The sequence below is a fragment of the Cervus canadensis genome, chromosome 4 (genome assembly GCF_019320065.1).
Source record: "Cervus canadensis isolate Bull #8, Minnesota chromosome 4, ASM1932006v1, whole genome shotgun sequence".
Classification (NCBI taxonomy): Eukaryota; Metazoa; Chordata; class Mammalia; order Artiodactyla; family Cervidae; genus Cervus; species Cervus canadensis.
Window position 1 is genome coordinate 37,179,956 of NC_057389.1, and position 23,080 is coordinate 37,203,035.

The following is a 23,080-nucleotide window of genomic DNA, read 5'->3' on the forward strand; positions in this document are numbered from 1 at the left end:
GAGAAAGGATTATTTTAATAGCTCCAAGGACTGTTAACTTATAACCTTGGAATGATTAATTTTTGTTACAGAAATCTACATGGCAGAACGTTTGTTGTAGAAAACTGTATTTGTTCACTTAAAGATGTAAGCTGTATTTATAATAAGATTGATTTCACTCACCAAGCTTGTGATAATTATCCACTAACCATGACCTCACTAATCTTAGTCTAATTAATTCAACCAGTATAAAGGAACTGTATGATGTTCTTAAACTGAGAGCAAGCTTTTGTTTTATCTGTAAAATAACTAACACACCAACTTTAAAACACAACGCAGCAAAATTAGCTACACTAGGTAGAACCCAACAGTCCTTGTATACTCCATTTGGCTTCAGTAACACAACACTCTCTTGATTTTTCTCCTACCTGCTGGTTCAAAGGTGACATTGTGTACATCAAGCGTTTGTCCTAGGTTCTTTTGTCTTCTAACTTCTTTCCATAAACATAGCAATCGTTATTGTGAAGTTAAATGTCATTTTTTACAGATGAATCTCTAATATCAACTCCCAGCCCAGGTCTTTCTCCAGAATCCCAAATACATCCTTCTAGCTACCTGTGCCCCGCCAGCACTGGACATGCCACATCTGAGGAAAGTGGCAGACACGCATAATTTAATTCATGATCTACCTTCTATCACCACCACCCTCCCAGAAACATGGCTCTCTTCCCAAGTTCCTTCCATCCAGTTACCCACTGAGGATCAAGGCAGGCCCATGAGAATTATCCTTGACACCACCCACCACCACTTGGCCCTCTCTTACCCATTGCCAGGACCTGATAGTTTTATCTTGTTAAATAGAATCCATCTGCTATTTCCATTTCTATAGCCACCACCATAGATAGGTTATAATTCTTTCATTCCAAGTTATTTCAATAGTCTCATAGGTTATAATTCTTTCATTCCAAGTTATTTCAATAGTCTCCTATTGGGTTTACCCTAATCCATTATCATTGTGTCAAAGTGTGATCGTGTCATGTTTGTAACTTTCCAAGGGCTCGCCAAGGCCTTCACAATAATGTACAAAACCCAAGACATTCCCCGCGGTCCTTGCCTGCTCTGGCCCTGCCAGCGCCTGTGTCCTCTTAGCCCACTCCTGCCCTCAGCCTCCACACTGCAGCTACCTGCCCAGGATCTGGCTCTCACCCGCCCTTTGCCTGGCTCCCTCCTGTGCATCCCTCAGCCCTCAGCTTTATTGTTTCCTCCTCGAGGAAGGTCTCTAACATCAGATCTTGTGTGTGACACTCACTGTTCCCGTGGCTTCCAACTCTGGTTCCCGTACCTTCTGACAGCCAGAATCCTGTCAGTCTGCTTCACAGCTTAATCCCTCAGGGCTTGGCCCATCGTAGGAACTTGATGGTTATTTGTTCACTAAATGCACAGAGAAGGAAATTCATAGCTTGGGGGAATGTTTAAACGGTGGAAATTCTAGTTTCCAGGCAAAAGTTGAGTCTTTCCTGAAACACACAGCCGTGGCCACCTGTACTGCCTCCCTGAGTGAGATGAGAAAGAGTGGGGGAAAGTTTCTGATTCCGTAGGATCTATAGTGGTCTTCAGAAACCCCTGCTCACACTGAGGTCATCCAGAATCTTTTAGACATAATAGAAGGTAAGAGCCTCTCTGGGTATAAGACTCTTAAAAAGTTAAAAAAAATAATAATAAGAATTATTTTTGGAAAAGACCCTGGATGTCCTCTGGACCAGTTGGATTACTTTTTATTTTTTAGTTGTTTTTTAGTTTATTTTTTAGTTATTATAGTTGCATTACAATGTTGTATTAGTTTCTGCTTTCCAACAATGTGAATGAGCTGTAAGTGTACCTGGATCCCCTCACCTTGAGCCACTCCCCCATCCCACCCCTCTGGGTCATCACAGAGCACAGAGCTGAGCTCCCTGTGCTATATAGCAGCTTCCCGCCGGCTGTATCTAACTCATGGTAGTGTATCTATGTCAATGTTACTCTCTCAACTTCTCCCACACTCTCCTTCCCTCCCTGTGTCCACGAGTCAGTTCTCTAGGTCTGTGTCTCTATTCTTTCCCTGCAAATATGGAATCTAAGAAAACGGTACCAACTGAATTACTTTTTAGATAAACTAACACCCAAAGACTGAGTATAAATTGCCGAGAACCACAAGATTGTATATGCTTAGATCAGTTCAGTTGCTCAGTCATGTCCAATTCTTTATGACCCCATGGACTGCAGCACGCCAGGCCTCCCTGTCCATCACCAACTCCCAGAGCCTACTCAAACTCATGTTCATTGAGTCGGTGATGCCGTCCAACCATCTCATCCTCTGTCGTCCCCCTTTCCCCCCGCCTTCAATCCTTCCCAGCATCAGGGCCTTTTCAAATGAGTCAGTTTTTTGCATCAGGTGGCCAAAGTACTGGAGTTTCAGCTTCAACATCAGTCCTTCTAATGATATAGATCACATAGGTTTAATCACCTTCTTACCCCCTTTTCCTACTTCATCTTGGAATAGGAGACATATAGAGACTTCTATTCCAGAGTCCACTACAGGCAACTTGGCAGGAGAGAGGAATCATGAGTTAACCATCAGGGAGATCTGTCAACTCCTCAGGAGACCTTAGGAAATCCAGCTTGTCATTTGGGACCTTGATGGTATCTTCATCTAGCAAATAGTGATAATATACTGATGCTGTGAAGTTGGCATAGCCCATGGATTCAAGAAAAGAATATGCATTGGGAAACTACTTAAAAATTATTAAGTTCCACAAAGAGTGAACACCCCAAAGCAAGTAAATTTGCCTAAATTAGAACAGCCCAGAAATAGAATGGACTGCAACATGCATAGTTGATGAGAGGAAAGCATCAGAATCCAGGGCACTGGGTCCTGACCACAGCTCAACCACTGTATGGCTCTGGACAAATCTTTCAGTCTCTTAGTGCCTCAGGTTCCATGTCTGTACATAGTGGGAAACAAAAGTACGAACTGTTTGGGATTTGGGGGAGAATAACATGAGTTATGCATATAGTACATAACAAATGTTAGCTGTTACATTTCGTTGTTGAACTCCCCCAGTACCAGAAGTGCTTGGACATAGATTCAATCCATCAGTTAACAGAGCAGCAAAGGGGATCTTCTGCTGGGTGGGGACTTGGATTCTAAGGGCCCTTTCAATGCTGAAATTCGAGAAGTCAGAAGTCACAAAATATCTTTATTCTGTTATTCTCCCCCAGGTACTTTTTCCTGACTCTACAAGTGACATATGGGACGTCTCCAATCCTAAGAGCTCAGAAAATTGACAAACTACCCATGGACAAGAGAGAGCTGGAAATCCAGAGCTGGAGAAGCCACCAGAGGCCTGCTACCATCTCCGGAGAGGCCCAGCCCATCAACCGTCTGGGGTCGCCTGCCTCAGATCAGAGCACCCCAAAGAACTCGAGCCCCGCTGAGCGGAGGTACAAGGAGGACTGGGTACTGCCTGGAGAGAGATGCAGCAGAGACCACACAAGGGACGACCCATACTCAGGGGACTCCTGGGCTAAATTCTCATCTGGGGAGCACCTGCTCCTAGAGCCTAGTAGGATGATGGCGTCCGGAGCCTACTCAAGCGGACAGACTAACTTGAACCGGCCCTTCAGCCGGGGCAGCCACCGCCGATCCCAGAGCTCACTGACCATATGAGGGGCCTAACAGACATCTGTACACACTCAGAGGAGGCCACCCGGTCAGTGGCTTAATTAATCACGACTCTTCCTCCTCAAAGAAGAAAGAATGTGCCAGTCTTACTCTCTTCTCCCCACCCTTAGAAGACGTGCTGGCCCCAAGGGGTTTAACAAAAAAGAACTGGAAATCAGTCAACCTCTAGTTTTCTCCTGCTGCCAGGCAGCACATCTTGTAAATGGTTTTTTATAAGGAGGTTATATTTCTATTGCATTGAGTTTTTTCATTCTTTAGCCCAGAGAGATTCTCTGAGCCTCTGGATAATGACAGCCTACAACCCAACATAACTGGGTTGCATCAGATTCCAAGATGCCAAGAAGTGTTTTGACCTAGCTGATATCTCAAGATTTAGAAGTTTCTGGGCTTGTCAAACCATCACCTCATCCCTTAGTGCCAAGAGTTTAAGTTTCAGAAGAGTCTCATACACACAATGCCTCATCTCAAGAGTACTGTAGGAATGGTCATGTCAGGGTTAACATCTCTTCCATTCTCAGAGTTGGGTCTGCTCTAAGCCAAAGAAAAGGACATCTGAAGATTAAAACCAGATTTGAACTCAGAGCCACAGACACTTCCAAAGGTGGTAAGGCCACAGCTAGTGTAAGAGCAGAAAGAAAACAAGCATGTGAAAGTGAACAGGTGCACCAATGACCCCATGCTTTAGCTAATAGGCCACGTGTCCCACAGTCTGGGGAATCTACCAAGAGGACATAGGCAGCACTCTTCTTTAAGATATTTATTTATTTTTAAATAAAAGTATAAATATCCCCAAGTTCTCCAAAGTCTGCCTTACACCATTTCCCTTTAAGGAAAAACCTATATTAGTACTTATTGTTGCTAGCCAAAAGAAATCCAAAGAGAATTTTTCCTTTTGGTAAACAAAAGGTGAAGAGAGCACTCAGTATTTGTTTTGCAGCCAGTGATTAGAGGTAGTGGTTAGAGGTGCAAGCTACCTCTAACCAAGCATTCAGTGGCGCTGCCAACCTCCTTCCCTGGGAACTGCACAGCATCTCAGAATCAAACCGCCATAGCTTTGAACTCTATCTGAGCATCTGTGCCTTATCTCAGTTTATTTTGTACATCTGTTAGCAAGATGTATCCTAAGGTAACTGCTTCTTTGTTTATACCATTTCAGCTTTTGACATTTTTCATAGTAACGCTCTACTTTCAGACTGCAGGGGAAACCTGTACCCATCCTCATTCTGCTCTCAGAAAAGGCAAACTCCAAGATCAAACCTTTGCACAGCTGTACCCAGAATAGACAACCCAGATGATAGAGCAACTCTGAGCCCAAACAGCATCTGAAAGAGTAGAACCAATGTTAAACCCCATTCATCCAGAACATCACAGGCTTCAGCTGAATAGGGGAGAGCCAGAGCAAGTCTCACTTCACAGGAAAAAGAATTACATGGACGACTTGTATGGAAAACAGTGTTGGAATAAAGAATGGATGATAGGATTCTAATACATTGTCAAGAGAAGCAAGCTGTATAATGGGCAAAGATAGCCTGTCACCAGTCTTTTAAGGTGAGTACCCGCTTAAGGCGGGTGGTACCTAGATACTGAGCAACAAGCATTGATACAAGGGTGGAAACAATTGTGGCAAGTCACAGCCACCCCACGAATTGACATCACTTGAATAACTTCTCAGCAAAAGCACCCAAAAAGAGCTCAACAATCAAGCCAACAGATGGCAGAGTAAGCTGGTCTCCTGCCCATCCTGCTGGCAAACCTTAACTGGAAGGGCCATTTGGGGCATCATCCTAGGGTCAATACACTGGGTCTCTCTCACTGACTTTGCCACATAATGGTGCCAGCACTGGCCAGCTGGTGGGGCTTCAGGGGAATCCTTCATGAGGACGGTCCAAGGAGGAGCAGGTGAATGTATCAGGCAAAGCAGTAATAATATAAATTGTCCCAAATGAGGGGACTGAACCAAAGCTTGGATCTCAGGGTCCTTCCTTTTCCTTTATGTTTCCTGTCCACTCCTGAAAGCCAGATGAGACAGGTGGGACATTTCAGAAAAGAACAGAGTAGTGGAAAGAGCACTGGCCTCAGGAGATGGAGATGTGGACCTTTTCTCTGCCCCATATTCTCTAGGAGCCAGGAGCATTGATGTAGCATGCCTCCCCTGCCCTACGTCCCAGACTCGGCATAAGGATCAAGTAAAAATTACACGGGGTTGTTCAAACCCTTTGAAAGCTGTAACACCCAGGGATTTTTATTTGAGAGCTAAGAGGAAGCAAAATTGTGGAGAAAAGTTGAGAAAATATCACCTGTACCTAAATGCCAAAGCACACCTGACATTCTCATCCTGCTCTCTTTCTTGCATGACCAAGCATCCCAGTTTGCCTGGGCTTTTTCCAGCTTTAGCACTGAAAGCCCCAGAGCCTGGGAAATTCCTCAGTCCCGGGCCAACCAGGCCAACTGGTCGCCTACTCTTGCCCTTTTCTGTGAAGCAAACCAAGTGTGTCCGTCCAAGTGCCATCTTAGGGGAAAAGGTTATAACAACTATTTCTCTGTAACATAATGCTAATGATTGTAATTAATACATTTTTATACATTCATGACCTTTTACAGATTGACTGGGAACATATTATCCTTTATTAAAAGAAAAAAATAAACATGGTTTCCCATCATTGCCTACAGTCTGAGTACTACTGCCCATCCATCTTTCTTGACATCCACTCATTCATCCATCCATTTATTGATCCAATAAACTTCTGTTAAGCCCCTCCTAGATGCCTGACAATGTGCTTGGGGTTGTGAGAAACCCACCTCTTTCTTAAAGAAGGCCATATCCTTGTTGGACATAGGGTATCAAGAAGATAATTGACCCAGCAAAGACTGTGACACAAACCTAAACAGCTGTAAGAATTAGAAGCAGCATGCACAGTCCTCTCTCTCTCTCTCTCTGAAACTCCAACCTGGATAGTGTCCTCTTCCTGGGAGCCTGACACCAACCTCAAACTCATACTGATTAGGTGCCTCTTTTCACCCACTCATTCAAACACCAAGCGAGTTCCCACTGTACACAGCAGTGTGGTGGGTAGCAAGCATACAGGCCCAGCTCCTGCTCTCAAGGGATTTAGTCTAGAAGGGACCCAGACAATATTCAAGGAATCAATAAATGTGATAATGAACATAATGAAATGAAACAAGAATGGTAAGGATGGGAGGCAGGGGTTGCTGGGGTGACCAGAGGGCTTTTTCAAGGAGGAGACCCTAACCCTGAAAACAAGGTAGCAGGGAAGGACCATTCTGAATGGAGAGAATCAAGTATGAAAGCCCTCAAAAGGGTAGAGTTTGATATAGAATAAAGGAGGAAGAAGGAGAAGGGGAAGAAGGAGGGAGGGGGAAGGAAGAGGGAGAAGAGGAGGAGGAGGAAGAAAAGAAAGGTCGTCCTTGGGTCTAGAACCCAAAAAGCAAGAGGCAGTGCCCCATGATGATGTTAGTGGTAACAACTGTATTCACTTATTGTGTGCTAGGGACAGATCTAAGTTCATATTATCATGTAAACCTCACTGCAACCCTTCAACGTAGATACAGCAGTCCCCCCTAACTCGAGGGGATTATATTCTAAGACCTGCAGTAGATGCCTGAAACCACATATAACAGCAAAATATAAATATATATTTATATGTTAATATATATTTATAAAATATATATATAAAATATAAATACACACACATACACTGGTGGCTCAGCTGGTAAAGAATCTGCCTGCAATGTGGGAGACCTGGGTTCAGTCCTGGGTTGGGAAGATCCCCTGGAGAAGGGAAAGGCTACCCACTCCAGTATTCTGGCCTGGAGGATTCCATGGACTGTATAGTCCATGGGGTCACAGAGAGTCGGACACGACTGAGTGACTTTCAGTTTCACTTTATACATACACACATACACAATGTTTTTACCTATGTACACTTACCTATGATAAAATTTATAAATTAGGTGTACTAAGAGAATATCCAAATTGCTGGCATCACTACTGGTGTGTGCCGGAGCCATCAATAAGTAAAGTAAGGGTGACTTTGGTCACAAGCACTGTGATACTGGGACCACTGATCTGAAAACCAAGACCAGAGCATGCTGAGCAGTAGGGTTGCATATGCCATGTGGACACGCTAGACAAAGAGATGATTCATGCCCCGTGGGAAGGTATAAGATTTCATCAAACTGCTCATAAAAGCAAGCAATTAAACTTATTTCTAGAATTTTCTAGTATTTTTGGACCAAGATTGACCACAGGTTAACTGAAACTATGGACAGGATAATCATGGATAAGGGGAGACTACTGCACTGTTCTCTCCTATTTCAATCAGCTTCTGCAACATAACAAACCACCCCCAAAATGATTCATATACTCACGATGCTACAAGTGGGCAATTTGGGCTGGGTGGCTACGGTCTCCTTCCACACTGCCTCACATCCTCAGTGGCATCAGCCAGCCTTGTTGGACAGCAACAATGTCCTGAAAGAACAGAAACCGCAAAGAACTTGGCTCAGAACTCAGCAGAGTAGTTGGAAAGATCACCCTGCAGAACTTTCCATTCTGCACAGAGAGGCCCCAAAAGAAATCAATCACACAGGAGTGAATTCTTCCAGGTAGCCAGCAAACCGGTCCCCAAGGCATCTGGGATGGGTTCCCTGGGTGAAGGAGATGGGACTGTGATCTGGGGTGGCCCCCCAGGCAGGCAAGCCTCATGAGGGCCTTAGGAGAGGAGAGCGCTCAGCCAGGACTCCAGGCCGCCCACACTGAGGATTCAAACGTTTTCAGATAGAAGCTAGACAGGAGCCTTTCTGTTCCAAAGCGTGCTGGTGCCACCTAGCATCTAGCATTGGGGGAGGAATTGCTGCACCAGAGGTACCTGAGGAACTGCTGCATTCCTCCTGCAGCCGGAGCAGGAATAATAGGATCTGGGGGAGCCGAGCCAGAAGTCAGAGGACAGACCTACCACTCCAGCTCTGCCCACAGTTTCTGCCGTGACTCTGGACAAAGCTTCCCCAAGTTTCAACCTCAAAGTGAGGTTCACTCAGATTCCCCAAATGCTCAGGACAGGAACTGGACTGGTTCCAACATCCTGTGATTCTAAAAACTATTTTGGGGAGGCTGGTTACAGTAGGGGAAGGACCCCTGGTAAATCAATTTACTACTGGTGAAGTTGTTTGAGTCTTGTGCATGTGCACCCCCCCACACACACACATACACACAAAGATACCACAGGAAGGCAGTCTGTGATCTTCTCTGATGCAACCCCAGGGCTTGGCACATGGCAGAGCCCAGCAATATGGTAACTCTTGCTGTTAAGGAAAATCATAGATGGGGACTGGTCTCAGGGTGAGTGTAGAAGGCTGCAACCTTTTGGGAAGATAATGGACACCCTAAGCCTCACTGAGGCCCCAGGTTGCCTTTCTCAGATAAGTAGGTAGTAAAGAGTTGCAAATACCCAAGGAAGGGGCAGGGCAGCTGCCATTAAAGCTGGCAGGAGGCAGCCCGAGGCAGTTCACTCCACTGTCAGCTCACTCCAAGTGCGTTATAACGGATGGGCAAAGAGGAGCTACACTCTCCTGTAACCTCCATCAGTACACCTCCATGCTTCTCTATAAAAACAACCACTTACTATACAAATAAAACACCCAGACAAGCTCTAGTACCGTGTGCACCACTGCCCCGATACCCTTTCTCTGCCCACATTGAAATAATCACCAGCTCTCCCTTGACTCTCAGGCTGCAAGAGGAGCCAGCTCCTCACAGGTTAGGCTTGGGGAAAGTTCATCTCAGGCATGTGAGGGATGCTGACCTGGGAGGCACCAGGGAGGCACCTCGGAGCCTTCTTCAAATCCCAGTGCAACAAAGGGAGACTGCCTGACAGACACTTGACTCAACTTGGAAGAAAAGTGATTTTTCTTCCATGTCATGAGCCCTTCCTATCCGAGCTCACCTATGTTCCCACACAGTGAGGTGGGAGAGATTCCTGTAGATGCAGATGACAAAACTCAGGTGATTGATAAGTGACTGTCCCTGGGGTCACCTCGTAATTTGGAGTTGGAACAGAGACTGGAATTGGGGTTTCCTGACACTCCCCAAGGAGGACTCTTCAAGCAATAGTAAAAGATTAACTGGCAGTCCTTTCCAGGACTGCTTGGACGTTTAAAAAAGAGAAGATTAACCCAAAAGGGTAAAATTTTAAAATATCAGACCACACAGCAGGTGAACCAGCATTGATCTGTTTGACTATGGAATCAATCCAGAACTCTTCGTATCAACCTGTTTGCGAAAGGGCAGCCTGGGGGTGAAGGATGGGGCTCTTCCAGTCAGAAGTCACCTCTGAGTTCTCTGGTCCTCAGAAGCAGAAACAGAATTCTGAAGCCCCACCAACTGCTGCTTCTGAGTCTCAAATCTTGCCTTTAAGAGAACTCACATTCTCCTCCCGCTCCCCACACACACAGACAAAGTAGTATTTGTCCCTTTTACTGAATGCAAAAGACAAAAGTGTAAAAAGAAACGCACGTTTGCTTTCCCCATTTATAACAGATTAGCAGGACTTCCTTTATGGTCCAGTAGTTAAGATTCTGCCTTCCACTGCAGGAGATGCGGGTTTGATCCCTGGTTGGGGGAACTAAGATGCCACATGCCTCGGGGCACACCACAACGACTGAGCTTTCACGGCTAAGCCTGAAAAGCCACAACTATGCTTTGGAGCCTACATGCCATGCGCCACAACAGAAGAGCCCACACACCACAACCAAGACCCGACGCAGCAAATAAACACATAAATATTTACAAGAGACTATCAGGGATGCTTAGCTTTCAAGAAGAGAGTACAAGGAACTTAATGTTTGCTAGGTTTCTAACGAAGTCATCCTCTTCTTAAAGAGCAAGAAATCAGAGAGGGATACAAGGCCGAAAGAAATGTGAACTTGCTAGAGACTGAGTCACCTCTGCTACCCTCCATTGCCCCTGGTGGCTGGAGGACAGTGATTAGATCTGTTCCATGTTGAAAATGGAACCTCTGGGGTACCCATGTACCCTCAACAAGTGATTTACCAAATGGGGCCATGGTGCCCTTCCAAGCAGGTCCTCAGATCACCCTCCTAGCCTCACCATCCATCAACTGGCTCAGGATAAATTGGAGGATGTCATTCAGACCACAGTGTTAATGAACATCATGACCTAATGTGAGATCCCATCTTGTTAATTCATCAATTTTAACAGCAGTTTGGGGTGCTCATGCTGAAGAAGCAACAGACACAGGGGTTCTTCATGCAGGGTAGTAAGGTAGAGGGCGAGATGAATACCTTTGGCCAAAAGGCTCTTTCTTTAAAAGACCCTTACATCAACCCTTGCCTACATATCAGACACCTCTTGTACAATAGGACAAATGGAATATATACCTTTTTTTGTTCCCTGCAGATAACAAATTGGCTTTCTTGTCCCATTTTAAAGGTGGAGAAACTGAGGCTCTCCCCAAAGTCAACAGGCAATTATGTGGCTAAGAGCCAAGATTCAAACCCAAGATGCCCAATTCCAGGGCCCAAAATGTTAACCTCTAGGCTACATTCCTTCTACAACCCACTGAAAAAAACCCTGAATGAATTTAGAGACAAGAGATTTGGTTCCCAAAACTACAAGTTTCTTATTGGGAAACTTTTTTTCCTCTTATTCTCTGTATGAAATAAAGAGGTTGGCCAGGAGATTTCTCAGATCTTTACATATTTCCAAATTGGTGATTCTCATCTGGAAGAACATGTACTCATTTGACTCCTAAATGCCCTTGAAGCTTTCACTCAAGCTATCAACAAGAAATCTTTTTTTGAGTTGATGTGTTTGAACCAGGCTAATCAGCTCTTCAAAAGGATAATTAAAGGGCTTCCCTTGTGGCTCAGTGGTCAGGAATCTACCTGCCAAAGCAGGGGACTTGGGTTCTATCCCTGGTCCAGGGAGACCCCACATGCCTCAGAGCAACTAAGCCCATGTGCCACAACTACTGAACCTGTGCTCCGGAATCTGGGAGTGTAATGACTGAAGCCCACAAGACTAGAGACGGTGTTCCACAATAAAAGAAGCCACGGCAAGGAGAAGACTGAGCACCTCAACTAGAGAAAAAGTTCACACAGCAGTGAAGACCCAGCACAGGCAAAAATAAAAAAATAAATAAAATTATTTTTTAAAAAGGGATTGAAAACCTGCTGACTAGCTAAGTATTAGCAAACCACGTTGGAAGGGTGGGGGGGCAGGGGTACTGGGAAGGTAACCAGGTAGCAGGGATGCAATCTAAAGGATAAAATACTAAAGCCTTTGACTGTGTGGATCACAACAAACTGTGGAAAACTCTGAAAGAGATGGGAATACCAGATAACCTGACCCGCCTCCTGAGAAACCTGTATTCATGTCAAGAAGCAACAGCTAGAACCAGACATGCAACAATGGACTGGTTCGAAACTGGGAAAGGAGTATGTTAAGGCTGTATATTGTCACCCTGATTATTTAACTTATATGCAGAGTACATCATGCAAAATGCCAGGCTGGATGAAGCACAAGCTGGAATCAAGATTGCTGGGAGAAATATCCATAACCTCAGATATACAGATGATACCACCCTTATGGCAGAAAGTAAAGAAGAACTAAAGAGCCTCTTGATGAAGAGAAGAGTGAAAAAGCTGGCTTAAAACTACTCAGCTTTCAAAAAACTAAGATCATGGCATCAAGTCTCATCACTTCATGGCAAGTAGATGGGGAAACAATAGAAACAGGGACAGATTTTTTTTTTCCTTGGGCTCCAAAATCACTGCAGATGGTGACTGCAGCCATGAAATTAAAATACATTTGCTCCTTGGAAGAAAAGCTATGACCAATCTAGATAGCAGAGACATTACTTTGCCAACAAAAATTCATATAGTCAAAGCTATGGTTTTTCCAGTAGTTATGCACGAATTTGAGACTTGGACCATAAAGAAGACTGAGCGCTGAAGAATTTTTTCTTTTGAACTGTGGTGTTGAAGAAGACTCTTGAAAGTCCCTTGGACTGTAAGGAGATCAAACCAGTCAATCCTGAAGAAAATCAGTCCTGAATATTCATTGGAAGGGCTGACGCTGAAGCTGAAGCTCCAATACTCTGGCCACCTGATGCGAAGAGCCAACTCATTGGAAAAGACCCTGATGCTGGGAAAGATCAAAGGCAGGAAGAGAAGGGGACAACAGAGGATGAGATGGTTGGATGGCACCACCAACTCAATGGACATGAGTTTGAGCAAGCTCTGGGAGATGGTGAAGGACAGGGAAGTCTGGCATGCTGCAGTCCATGGGGTCACAAAGAGTCAGACACAACTGAGCAACTGAACAACAAAGGAGATAAGAAAGAGCCATTGCTCGATTTATGCCCCAGCTCCTGAACCAGGGGTTCACTGTGCCCCCATTGCCTGATCATGACCTTCCTCCTCACCAAGCTCAGAGCCTGTGACTGAGGCAAACAGTTTTCTCGCCATCCTAAACAACCTCTGTGCCTTTGGTCAGGCCACATTCTCTACCCAGAACACCTGCTCAAAACCCAAATTTCAAATTCAGATCTCTCCACCATTTCTTCCATCAAGATTTCCCTAGTCATTGAACTTTCAAATCTCTTTGTATACCACTTACAGAACTCAATACAGGGACTCACTTCTAGGTTCTCATGGTTTTTTTGGTTTTGTTTTGTTTTTTTCTTTTTTCTTTTTCCAGTCATTCCTGACAGAATATCCTAGCCTGATGTCACAGGTCATGAAAGATTCAACTTTAGGTCATTCTAGGGTCAGTGACAGTAGCAGAATAGCTCATAAGAATGTTCTACCTCCTAATCCTGACTATAAATCTAGGATGCAGAGACAGAGGGAGCATTTCTTCTGCCTTTCTCATGCCGTAAGGTCTCTGTCTTGTCTTCCCACTCTTGCCTCCCTATAGACAAAGACCAGAGGATGATCCAAAGGTCAACGTGCCAGACAAATCAGTGGTTCTTGAGGGCCTATGTCCTAAAGGAGATACAGTCTCTCTCTTGCATTTCCTCCTTCCATGAGGTCAGCCAGCACACTAAATTGAGGCTCATCTCATGGAGAAAACCAGCCTCGCATTTGTTCCCTTTTCTTTCTCCTACTTTGGCTCACAGGGCTCAATTATAAATAAGTTATTCTTGTTCCCATCCTGCAAATGCTCCTTGTGGTAGGTACTAGACTAGGAGAACAGAGTAAAGGAATTGGGAAGTGGAGGCCCACAAGGGGTAGAAGTGATTGCCCATGTGGAATGCAGGCATTCCTGATTTCTATGTCCATTATGCCAAAATACCCAACTTAACTTGTATTTTTATCCCCATTTTATAGATAAACAAACTGAGGCTCAGAAAAGTTAAGCTGTCTCCCCAAAGATGCACTGTTAACAAGAGACAGAACTAAGCATTCCAAACCCAGATCAGATTCCCAGTGCACTGTAATTAGTAACCAAGATAGCCTGGTCTCTGGGAATGTGACATGCAGGGCATAGGATTTTCCAGAACACTCCTGTCTCACAAACTCCCTCGGAGTCTCGGGTTGTATCTCCAGCTACTTAAACTTTCCAGCCTCCTCCCCTTCCAGTTCCTCCACAGGCACCCCGTCCGAACACTGACACAGAGTCTAGGAGAAGAACTGGCTGCCGCGCTGACGCTGGCCCTGCTCTGATTATAGCTCAGACAGCCTGCACCAAGCCTGTAGACAAACCACACCAGAGGCACATCAATCTCTGCCCTAGCTGGCTCCCACCATCGGCATGTTCACACTGTTGTGAACAAAGGGGCCCTGCCTGCACCCCTGATGTGGCAGGAATGCACCCAGCTCCCTCTCACTGCTTATTTTTAATTAGAAGTTCCATTAAAACCACTACAGCAATGAGGTGCACCCCAGGCTACACACTTCAGAACAATTAGCACACCCCTTGGGTGGCTAAAATGGCCTCAGCCCTGGTCCAGGCAACATAATTGCACCAAAACATACAGCCTACCAGGAGGCTCCCAGTTTAAGTGGAAAGAAACAATTAGCTACACAATCTATGGGGCAGTTAGAGCTGTAGGAAATTCTTCAATATACATAATTTAAAAGTTTACTGGGGTGGGGTGAGATATATGGACATTATCTATTGCCTATGGCTCAGTCAGCAAACCTCTATCCCTACCCAACCCACACCCCCATGCCATTAATGCTGTGTGTGTTGGGGTTGGGGGAAGGGTAGGCGGGCGGGAGGCTAAGACACCTGGTGCATTAAAGGGACCTGTTATATTGGGTTGGCAAAAAAGTTCATTTGGGTTTTTCTGTAACATCCTATGGAAGAACTTGAATAAATTTTTGGCCAACCCAATAATTCCATGTCTGGTTCATTGTGGACCCAAACATCCCATTCCTGGAATGTGGGAAATAATCATTGGGGCAAAGAGGTTAGAGAGTCCCCACCTACACTGATGCCACTTTCAGAATCCCCAAGTCACTAATTAAAACCTATCTTGAAGATAGCTCCTGGCTGAGTCATACTGGTGAGTCTAAGGAATAAATAAAATGAGCAAATGAGAAGACCAGAAAGACTTCTCTGAACACCGCGGGAGCTACAGAAAACCACCAGAGGCTCCCTGGCCTCTGTGTGAAGCCACACTTGGATTCCATAGCCAGAAGCATCTCGTCTGCATTGCTCCTTCCTCGGGCCAGCACTGCCGCTATAATTAATATTCAACTGGCATTTCCACTGCGCATGCAAAGCCTGTTCTTTCAGCCTTTTCAAATCCAATTCAGACCAAAGTCATCTTTGCCCTTGCATTTCAGTTTGGGCGGCAGTGATAGGGTTCCCGCTTACGGTTTATTAGCATTTATTGAACAGCCAAGGAGCCCTGCATGAGAGCAGTTGTCACTAGGTCTCTGATTCCCAAACTAAAATTAACAAGCCAGCAGGACACCAATTCTGGGGCAGGAAGGAGGCCATTTCAGTGAGAATTATTATTTATGATTTTTTTCATGCAAAACTATGGATGGAGTGGAGGCTTCTGAGGCTTTGAAAAAAGGGGCAGTCAGGCTAATAGAAGGCAGCCACTGTTTGATCACTCACTCGAAAGTCTCCGCAATCACCCACCAGGCTTCCTCATTTGTGGATCTAGAGGCAGCGGTAAAGTACAAGGAGGACTTGATTCGAGTCCTTAACTAATCAACTACACGACCTTCTGCAAATTATTCCCCCTCTCAGGGTCTCAGCCTCTTACATTCAAGAGGAGAGTTAAATGGGATCAGGAGTGGTCAGTCCATCTGCCTGGGGAGATGTGGTCAGGATGGGGATGGCAGATTCCCTTGCCTGCATTACCCACAGCAGCTATTATTCTACCTGATTCATGTGGCAGGCTCTCCCCCAAGACTGTGTTGAAAGAAAATTCTTCTTTTTGATCTGTAGACTACAAATTTGAAGCTACTAGGTGATACCTAAAATCCTTCATGGCTGTGGAGCCTATGAAGTAGGAAGAACTGAAATGGTCTAAGGAAACTGCCACACTAGAATAGAGCAGCTGTATGCTTTGAGTGATGAAAGAGACATGAGGGCCAAGGAAAAGGATCAACATGGAGTCCCAGAGAAGCAGAGAAAACACCCAGAGATTATATTAATGACTGTAGATACAGGAACTCAGAGCACAGGGGAGCTGAGAACTGATCTGAGTGATGTGCAGGCGTTCTTTAATAACTAAGATAGCTCAGCATCATTCTATGGCAGATTTCCTGGGCAGATGGAAGGCCCCCTGGTCCAGGCTGACAGGTCCAGACTAATAAGACTTTCTACCACTTCTCTCTTGAATGGGTGCATTGTTCACACATGCAAGCATTGAAAATAGGCAAAGTGTCAGCTGCTTGACTGAAAATCTTCTAAAGACGAAATCTGAAAGCTAAAAGAAATCTATATGGGTCCTCCAGGATGAAAGCAAATGATTCTGGTTAATGAAAGCCTGACAGACCCACATAACCAATGACGACAGACAGTTATTTAACTTTTGAAACATAAAAAGAGAATATCAGTTCAACTTCCAATTAAATGAGATGGATTGACATACATATTTATCTCCACTTTCTCCTAAATTCCCACTAGAATATGAGTTAAGAGAGTAGAAAGGTATAAATCCTCATGAACAAATAAAAAGGGAGAGAAATAAAGCCAAAGAACAGTCAACAAAACTTAAGAAAATGGAAAGGAAATAAAGGAAGGGTAACTGGATTACATTTCAGCTTTCTTCTTTCTACTAAGGACCCACAGGGTGAGAAACCAACATGAATCCAGGCAGTGCCTACCAATAGCCCTCAGAGGCTTGGGAATCAGAAGACCAAGTAACTCTAAAAACGGGGGTCCACAGAGCAGGGCTGAAAACAAGGTGTTGCAAAGTCTGAGCCAGGTCCCCTCCCCCAACTAGTGCAGACATGGAACTTCCATTCCCCAAACCAGGCAGGAGCTGAAATGAAGATTCTGCAAGAGATAACACGAGCAGAGAACAAGCTGAGAGCAAGGTCCTCCCTGATCAAGAGTTTAGGCTCTTAGAATACCGGCAGCTCCAAACCCAAGCACAAGATCAGAGAACTCTTTTTTTTGGAAAGCTGATTAGTCCAAGACAAGAGATTCTTCAGCTACTACCTCAAAAGAAACCAGGCAGAAGATATGGAAGCAATATAAGTGTACATCAACAGACGACTGGGTAAAGATGATGTGGGGGATATATATACATCTGATTCTTTGTGGCCCCATGGACTGTGGCCCACCAGGTTCCCCTGTCCATAGAATTTTTTGGGCAAGAATACTAGAGTGGGTTGCCATTTCCTACTCCAGGGATCTTCCTGACCCAGGAATCAAACCTATGTCTCTGGTGTCTCTTGCATTGGCAAGTGGATTCTTTATCACGAACACCACCTGGGAAGCCCCATACATATACACACACACCCACAATGTAATACTACTCAGCCATTTAAAAAAAAAAAAAAGAACAAAATTTTGTCATTTGCAGCAATGTGGATAGATTTGGAGGGCATTACACTAACAAAGGTTCATATAGTCAAAGCTATGGTTTTTCCAGTAGTCATGTATGGATATGAGAGTTGAACCATAATGAAGGCTGAGCACCAAAGAATTGATGGTTTCAAACTGTGTGCTGGATAAGACTCTTGAGAGTCTCTGGGACTGCAAGGAGATCAAATCAGTCAAACCTGAAGGAAATCAACCCTATCATTGGAAGGACTAATCCTGATGCTGAAGCTCCAATACTTTGGCCACCTGATGCCAAGAGCTGACTCATTGGAAAAGACCATGATGCTGGGAAAGATTGAGGGCAGGAGGAGAAGGGGCTGAGAAAGGGATGAGATGGTGGGATGGCATCACCAACTCAATGGACATGAGTTTGAGAAAACTCCAGGAAATAGCGAAGAACAGGGAAACCTGGTAAGCTGCAGTCCGTGGGGTGACAAAGAGCTGGACACAACTGAGTGACTGAACAGCATGCTACGTGAAGTAAGTCAGAGGGAGACAAACAATATGTGATATCACTTCTATGTGGAATCTGAAAGACACAACAAACTGGTGAATAAAGCAAAACAGCAGAAGACTCACAGATATAGAGAGCAAACTAGTGGTTACCAGTGGGGAGAAATGGCAGGGGGAGTGGGGGGAGGAAGAGAGGGGGTTAGAAGGTGCAAACTGTTAGGTGTAAGATAGGCTCAAGGATCTAGGTACAACACAGAGAATATAATAACTGTAAATGGAAAGTAACTTTTAAAATGGTATAAAATAGTTTAATAATAAAAAAGAAAAAAGACAGTCAGGTCATCATTTTAAAAGCCCACTGTGTTTAAGACCCACTGTTTCCCTCTGCCCTAGAGAGTCATAACCCAACCCCTTTCTATTTGGAATTCCACCACCATCACCAGCTGGACTCCAACCAGGAATACGGTAAATGGAGGCCTTAATCGAGTCTACCCCCATTTCATTGGCAGGGGAGGATGAAGGAAACCAGTAACACACCTTATTATGCTCGGTTTTGCTGAGTGTAGCTATAGAAGTACAGGGTGAGGTAAAATGGCACAGAATAAGAGTCTTTTTTTTATTATTGGAGATTTGTGATTTAAAAAAAAAAAAAAAAGATACAAAAGGTGGTTTGCAAGGAAGAATTACTCTAGGGAGAAGAACAAGATGTATATAAAGGTATATCTCTCTTCTAATTGCCAAGGACAGTCTTCAGTTAAACGTCACTTCTCCTGGAAACTCCCTGGAGCTGTATATCTACTTGGGAGATAGACCAAACTTCCACGTCCTTCCTCAAAGGGGCATCAGGAGAGAAGAGAGGCTGCCATATCCAGAATACCCAGTTATCTGTCTGCATCCCACCAGCATGTCTTAGTTGAGAACTGCTCATTTTTAAAATGGTCAGGGACTTCCCCAGTGGCCGATAGTCCATGCTATCCAAACAGGGGACATGAATTCGATCCTTGGTCAGGGAACTAGAACCCACATGCCACAACTGAGAGTTTGCATGCCACAAATAAAAATCTTACATGTCACAACAAAGACTGAAGATCCTACATGCAACAATTAAGAACTGGCACAGCCAAATAGGTAAATAAATAGATTTAAATGGTCAAAATGACTATCTTCCCACAAATGAAACCACTTGCCAATAAACACCATGGACACACCAGTGCCTTTGCATGCAGTGTAACAACTCTTTGTGGCATTCTCTGAGGAGAAAATTCTGCCCCTTTTCTTGCATTTTAAATTAGGACCAGGCAACAAATGTTTGTGAGGATGTGGAGAAATGGGAACTCTCACTGGTGAGAATGTAAATTGGCAGAGCCAGCACTTTCCTGGTGGCTTAGTGGTAAAGAATCCACCTGCCAACAGACAAAGGATTAATCTCAAAAATATACAAGCAACTCCTGCAGCTCAATTCCAGAAAAATAAATGACCCAATCAAAAAATGGGCCAAAGAACTAAACAGACATTTCTCCAAAGAAGACATACAGATGGCTAACAAACACATGAAAAGATGCTCAACATCACTCATTATTAGAGAAATGCAAATCAAAACCACAATGAGGTACCATTACACGCCAGTCAGGATGGCTGCTATCCAAAAGTCTACAAGCAATAAATGCTGGAGAGGGTGTGGAGAAAACGGAACCCTCTTACACTGTTGGTGGGAATGCAAACTAGTACAGCCGCTATGGAGAACAGTGTGGAGATTTCTTAAAAAACTGGAAATAGAACTGCCATATGACCCAGCAATCCCACTTCTGGGCATACACACTGAGGAAACCAGATCTGAAAGAGACACGTGCACCCCAATGTTCATCGCAGCACTGTTTATAATAGCCAGGACATGGAAGCAACCTAGATGCCCATCAGCAGATGAATGGATAAGGAAGCTGTGGTACATATACACCATGGAATATTACTCAGCCATTAAAAAGAATTCATTTGAACCAGTCCTAATGAGATGGATGAAGCTGGAGCCCATTATACAGAGTGAAGTAAGCCAGAAAGATAAAGAACATTACAGCATACTAACACATATATATGGAATTTAGAAAGGTGATAACGATAACCCTATATGCAAAACAGAAAAAGAGACACAGAAATACAGAACAGACTTTTGAACTTTGTGGGAGAAGGTGAGGGTGGGATATTTCAAAAGAACAGCATGTATACTATCTATGGTGAAACAGATCACCAGCCCAGGTGGGATGCATGAGACAAGTGCTCCGGCCTGGTGCACTGGGAAGACCCAGAGGAATCGGGTGGAGAGGGAGGTGGGAGGGGGGATCAGGATTGGGAATACATGTAAATCCATGGCTGATTCATATCAATGTACGACAAAACCCACTGGAAAAAATAAATTAAAAAAAAAAAACCCTCAAAAAAAAAAAAGAATCCACCTGCCAATGCAGGAGGCTTGGGTTTGATCCCTGGTCCAGGAAGATCCCACACACTGTGGGGCAAATAATTCTGTACCACAACAACTGGGTCTGTGCTCTAGAGCCAGGAGCCACAAATACTGAGCCCCCATGTACAACTACTGAAGCCCGTGCACCCTAGAGCCCATGCTCTGCAACTAGAGAAGCCACTGTAATGAGAAGCCAAGCGCCAAAACTAGAGAGTAGCCCCCGCTCACTGCAACTAGAGAAAGCCGATGGAGCAACAAAGACCCAGCACAGCCAAAAATAAATATGTAAAATTATGGGGGGAAGAAATTGGCACAGCCACAGTGGAAAGCAGTAGCGAGATTTCTCAACAAACTAAAAATAGCACTACCATCAGTTCAGTTCATTCGCTCAGTCATGTCTGACTCTTTGTGACCCCATGGACTGCAGCATGCCAGGATTTCCTGCCCATCACCAACTCCTGAAGCTTGCTCAAACTCATGTCCATTGAGTCAGTGATGCCATCCAACCATCTCATCCCCATGAACAGCACTACCATATGACCCAGCCAATTTCTTTCCAGGATCTATATCCAAAAAAATAAACATTAATTTGAAAAGATATATGCATCCCAATGTTCATAGCAGTACTATTTACAATAATCAAGATAAGAAAGCAACATAAATGTTGATTGACAGGGGAATGAATAAAGAAGGTGTAGTAAACCTAAAGAAAAAGAACAAAGCAGAAGGCATAACCTTCCCAGACTTCACACAATACTACAAATCTATACTAATGAAAACAGTGTGGTATGGCCACAAAAACAGACATATGGATCTATGAAACAGAATATAGAGTGCAAAAATAAACCTGCACTCCTGGAGTCAATTAATCTTTGATAAAAGAGATGAAAATATACAGTGGGGTTAAGACAGTTGCTTCAGTAGGTGGTGTTGGAAAAGCTGGGCAGCTGCATGTAAATTCATAAAGTCAGAACACACCACCCTCCCCCCCCTTCATGGAGGATAGCCTTGTCGTGGTGAAGGGGCTTGGGCAACTGAACGAATCTGTGAACATGCTGTGCAGGGCCAGCCAAGATGGATGGGTCATGGTGGAGGGCTTTGAAAAACATGATCCAAGAACCCCATAAACAGTATGAAAAGGCAAAAAGAAATAACACTGGAATATGAGCCTCCAGGTTGAAAGGTGTCCAATATGCTACTAGGGAAGAGCAGAGGGCGATTACTAGTAACTCCAGAAAGAATGAATAGGCTGGACCAAAGCAGAAATGACACTTGGAGTCTGGCGGTGACAGCAAAGTCTGATGCTATAAGGCATAATATTGTGTAGGAACCTGAAATGTCAGGCCCATGAATCAATGCAAATTGGACATAGGCAAGCAGAAGACGACAAGAATGAACATCAACATCTCAGGAATCAATGAGCCAAAATGGACAAGAATGGGTGAATTTAATTTGGATGACATTGTATCTACTACTTTGGGCAAGGATCCCTTAGAAGAAATGGAATAGCCCTCATAGTAAACAAAAGAATCTGCAAAGTAGTACTTGGGTGCAGTCACACAAAGGACAGAATGATTTCAGTTCATTTCTAAGGCAAGCGATTCAACGTTACAATAAACCAAGTCTATACCCCAACCACTAGTGGCAAAGAAGCTGAAGTTTAACTGTTCTATGAAGACCTATAAGACCTTCTGGTGCGTGCATGCATGCTAAGTCACTTCAGTTATGTCCGACTCTTTGCAACCCCATGGACTGCCAGGCTTTTCTGTCCGTGGAATTCTCCAGGCAAGAACACTGGAGTGTGTTGCCATGCCCTCCTTTAGGGAATCTTCCTGACCCAGGGATTGAACCTGTGCCTCTCATATCCCCTGCACTGGCAGGTGCGTTCTTTACCATTAGGACCATCTGTGGAGTAACAGGCAAGTTTGGCTTTGGAGTACAAAATAAAGCAGAGCAACGGCTTACAGAGTTTTGTCAAGAGAACACACTGGTCATAGCAAACACCCTCTTCCAACAACTCAAGAGATGACTCTACACATGGACATCACCAGATGGTCAATACCAAAATCAGAATGATTATATTCTTTGCAGCCAAAGATGGAGAAGCTCTACACAGTTAGCTTAGGGAACACAGCCCCACCTATCAGCAAAAATTTGGATTAAAGATTTACTTAGCATGGCCTTTCCCACCAGAGCAAGACCCAGTTTTGCCACAGACAGTCCCTCCCATCAGGAAGCTTGCACAAGCCTCTTATCCTCAACCATCAGATAGCAGACAAAATGAAAACCACAGTCAAAAAAAAAAAAAAAAATGATCACATGGATCACACCTCTGTGTAACTTAATGAAACTATGAGCTATGCCATATAGGGCCACCCAAGACTGTGGGTCATGGTGGAGGGTTCTGACAAAA

General features: G+C 44.4%; 1 protein-coding gene across 4 annotated transcripts in view; it reads left to right on the forward strand.

The window, feature by feature from the left end:
• The window catches only part of ATP10B (ATPase phospholipid transporting 10B (putative)), a 357,164-nt gene extending 350,794 nt beyond the window's left edge, over positions 1 to 6,370 (forward strand). For all 4 annotated transcript variants that reach the window (XM_043464791.1, XM_043464792.1, XM_043464790.1 and 1 more), the window contains one exon: positions 3,238 to 6,370. In XM_043464791.1, the coding sequence (XP_043320726.1) occupies positions 3,238 to 3,685 (448 nt within the window). In that variant the 3' untranslated portion in view covers positions 3,686 to 6,370. The remainder of the gene's footprint in view (positions 1 to 3,237) is intronic.
• Positions 6,371 to 23,080: the final 16,710 nt, after the last annotated feature.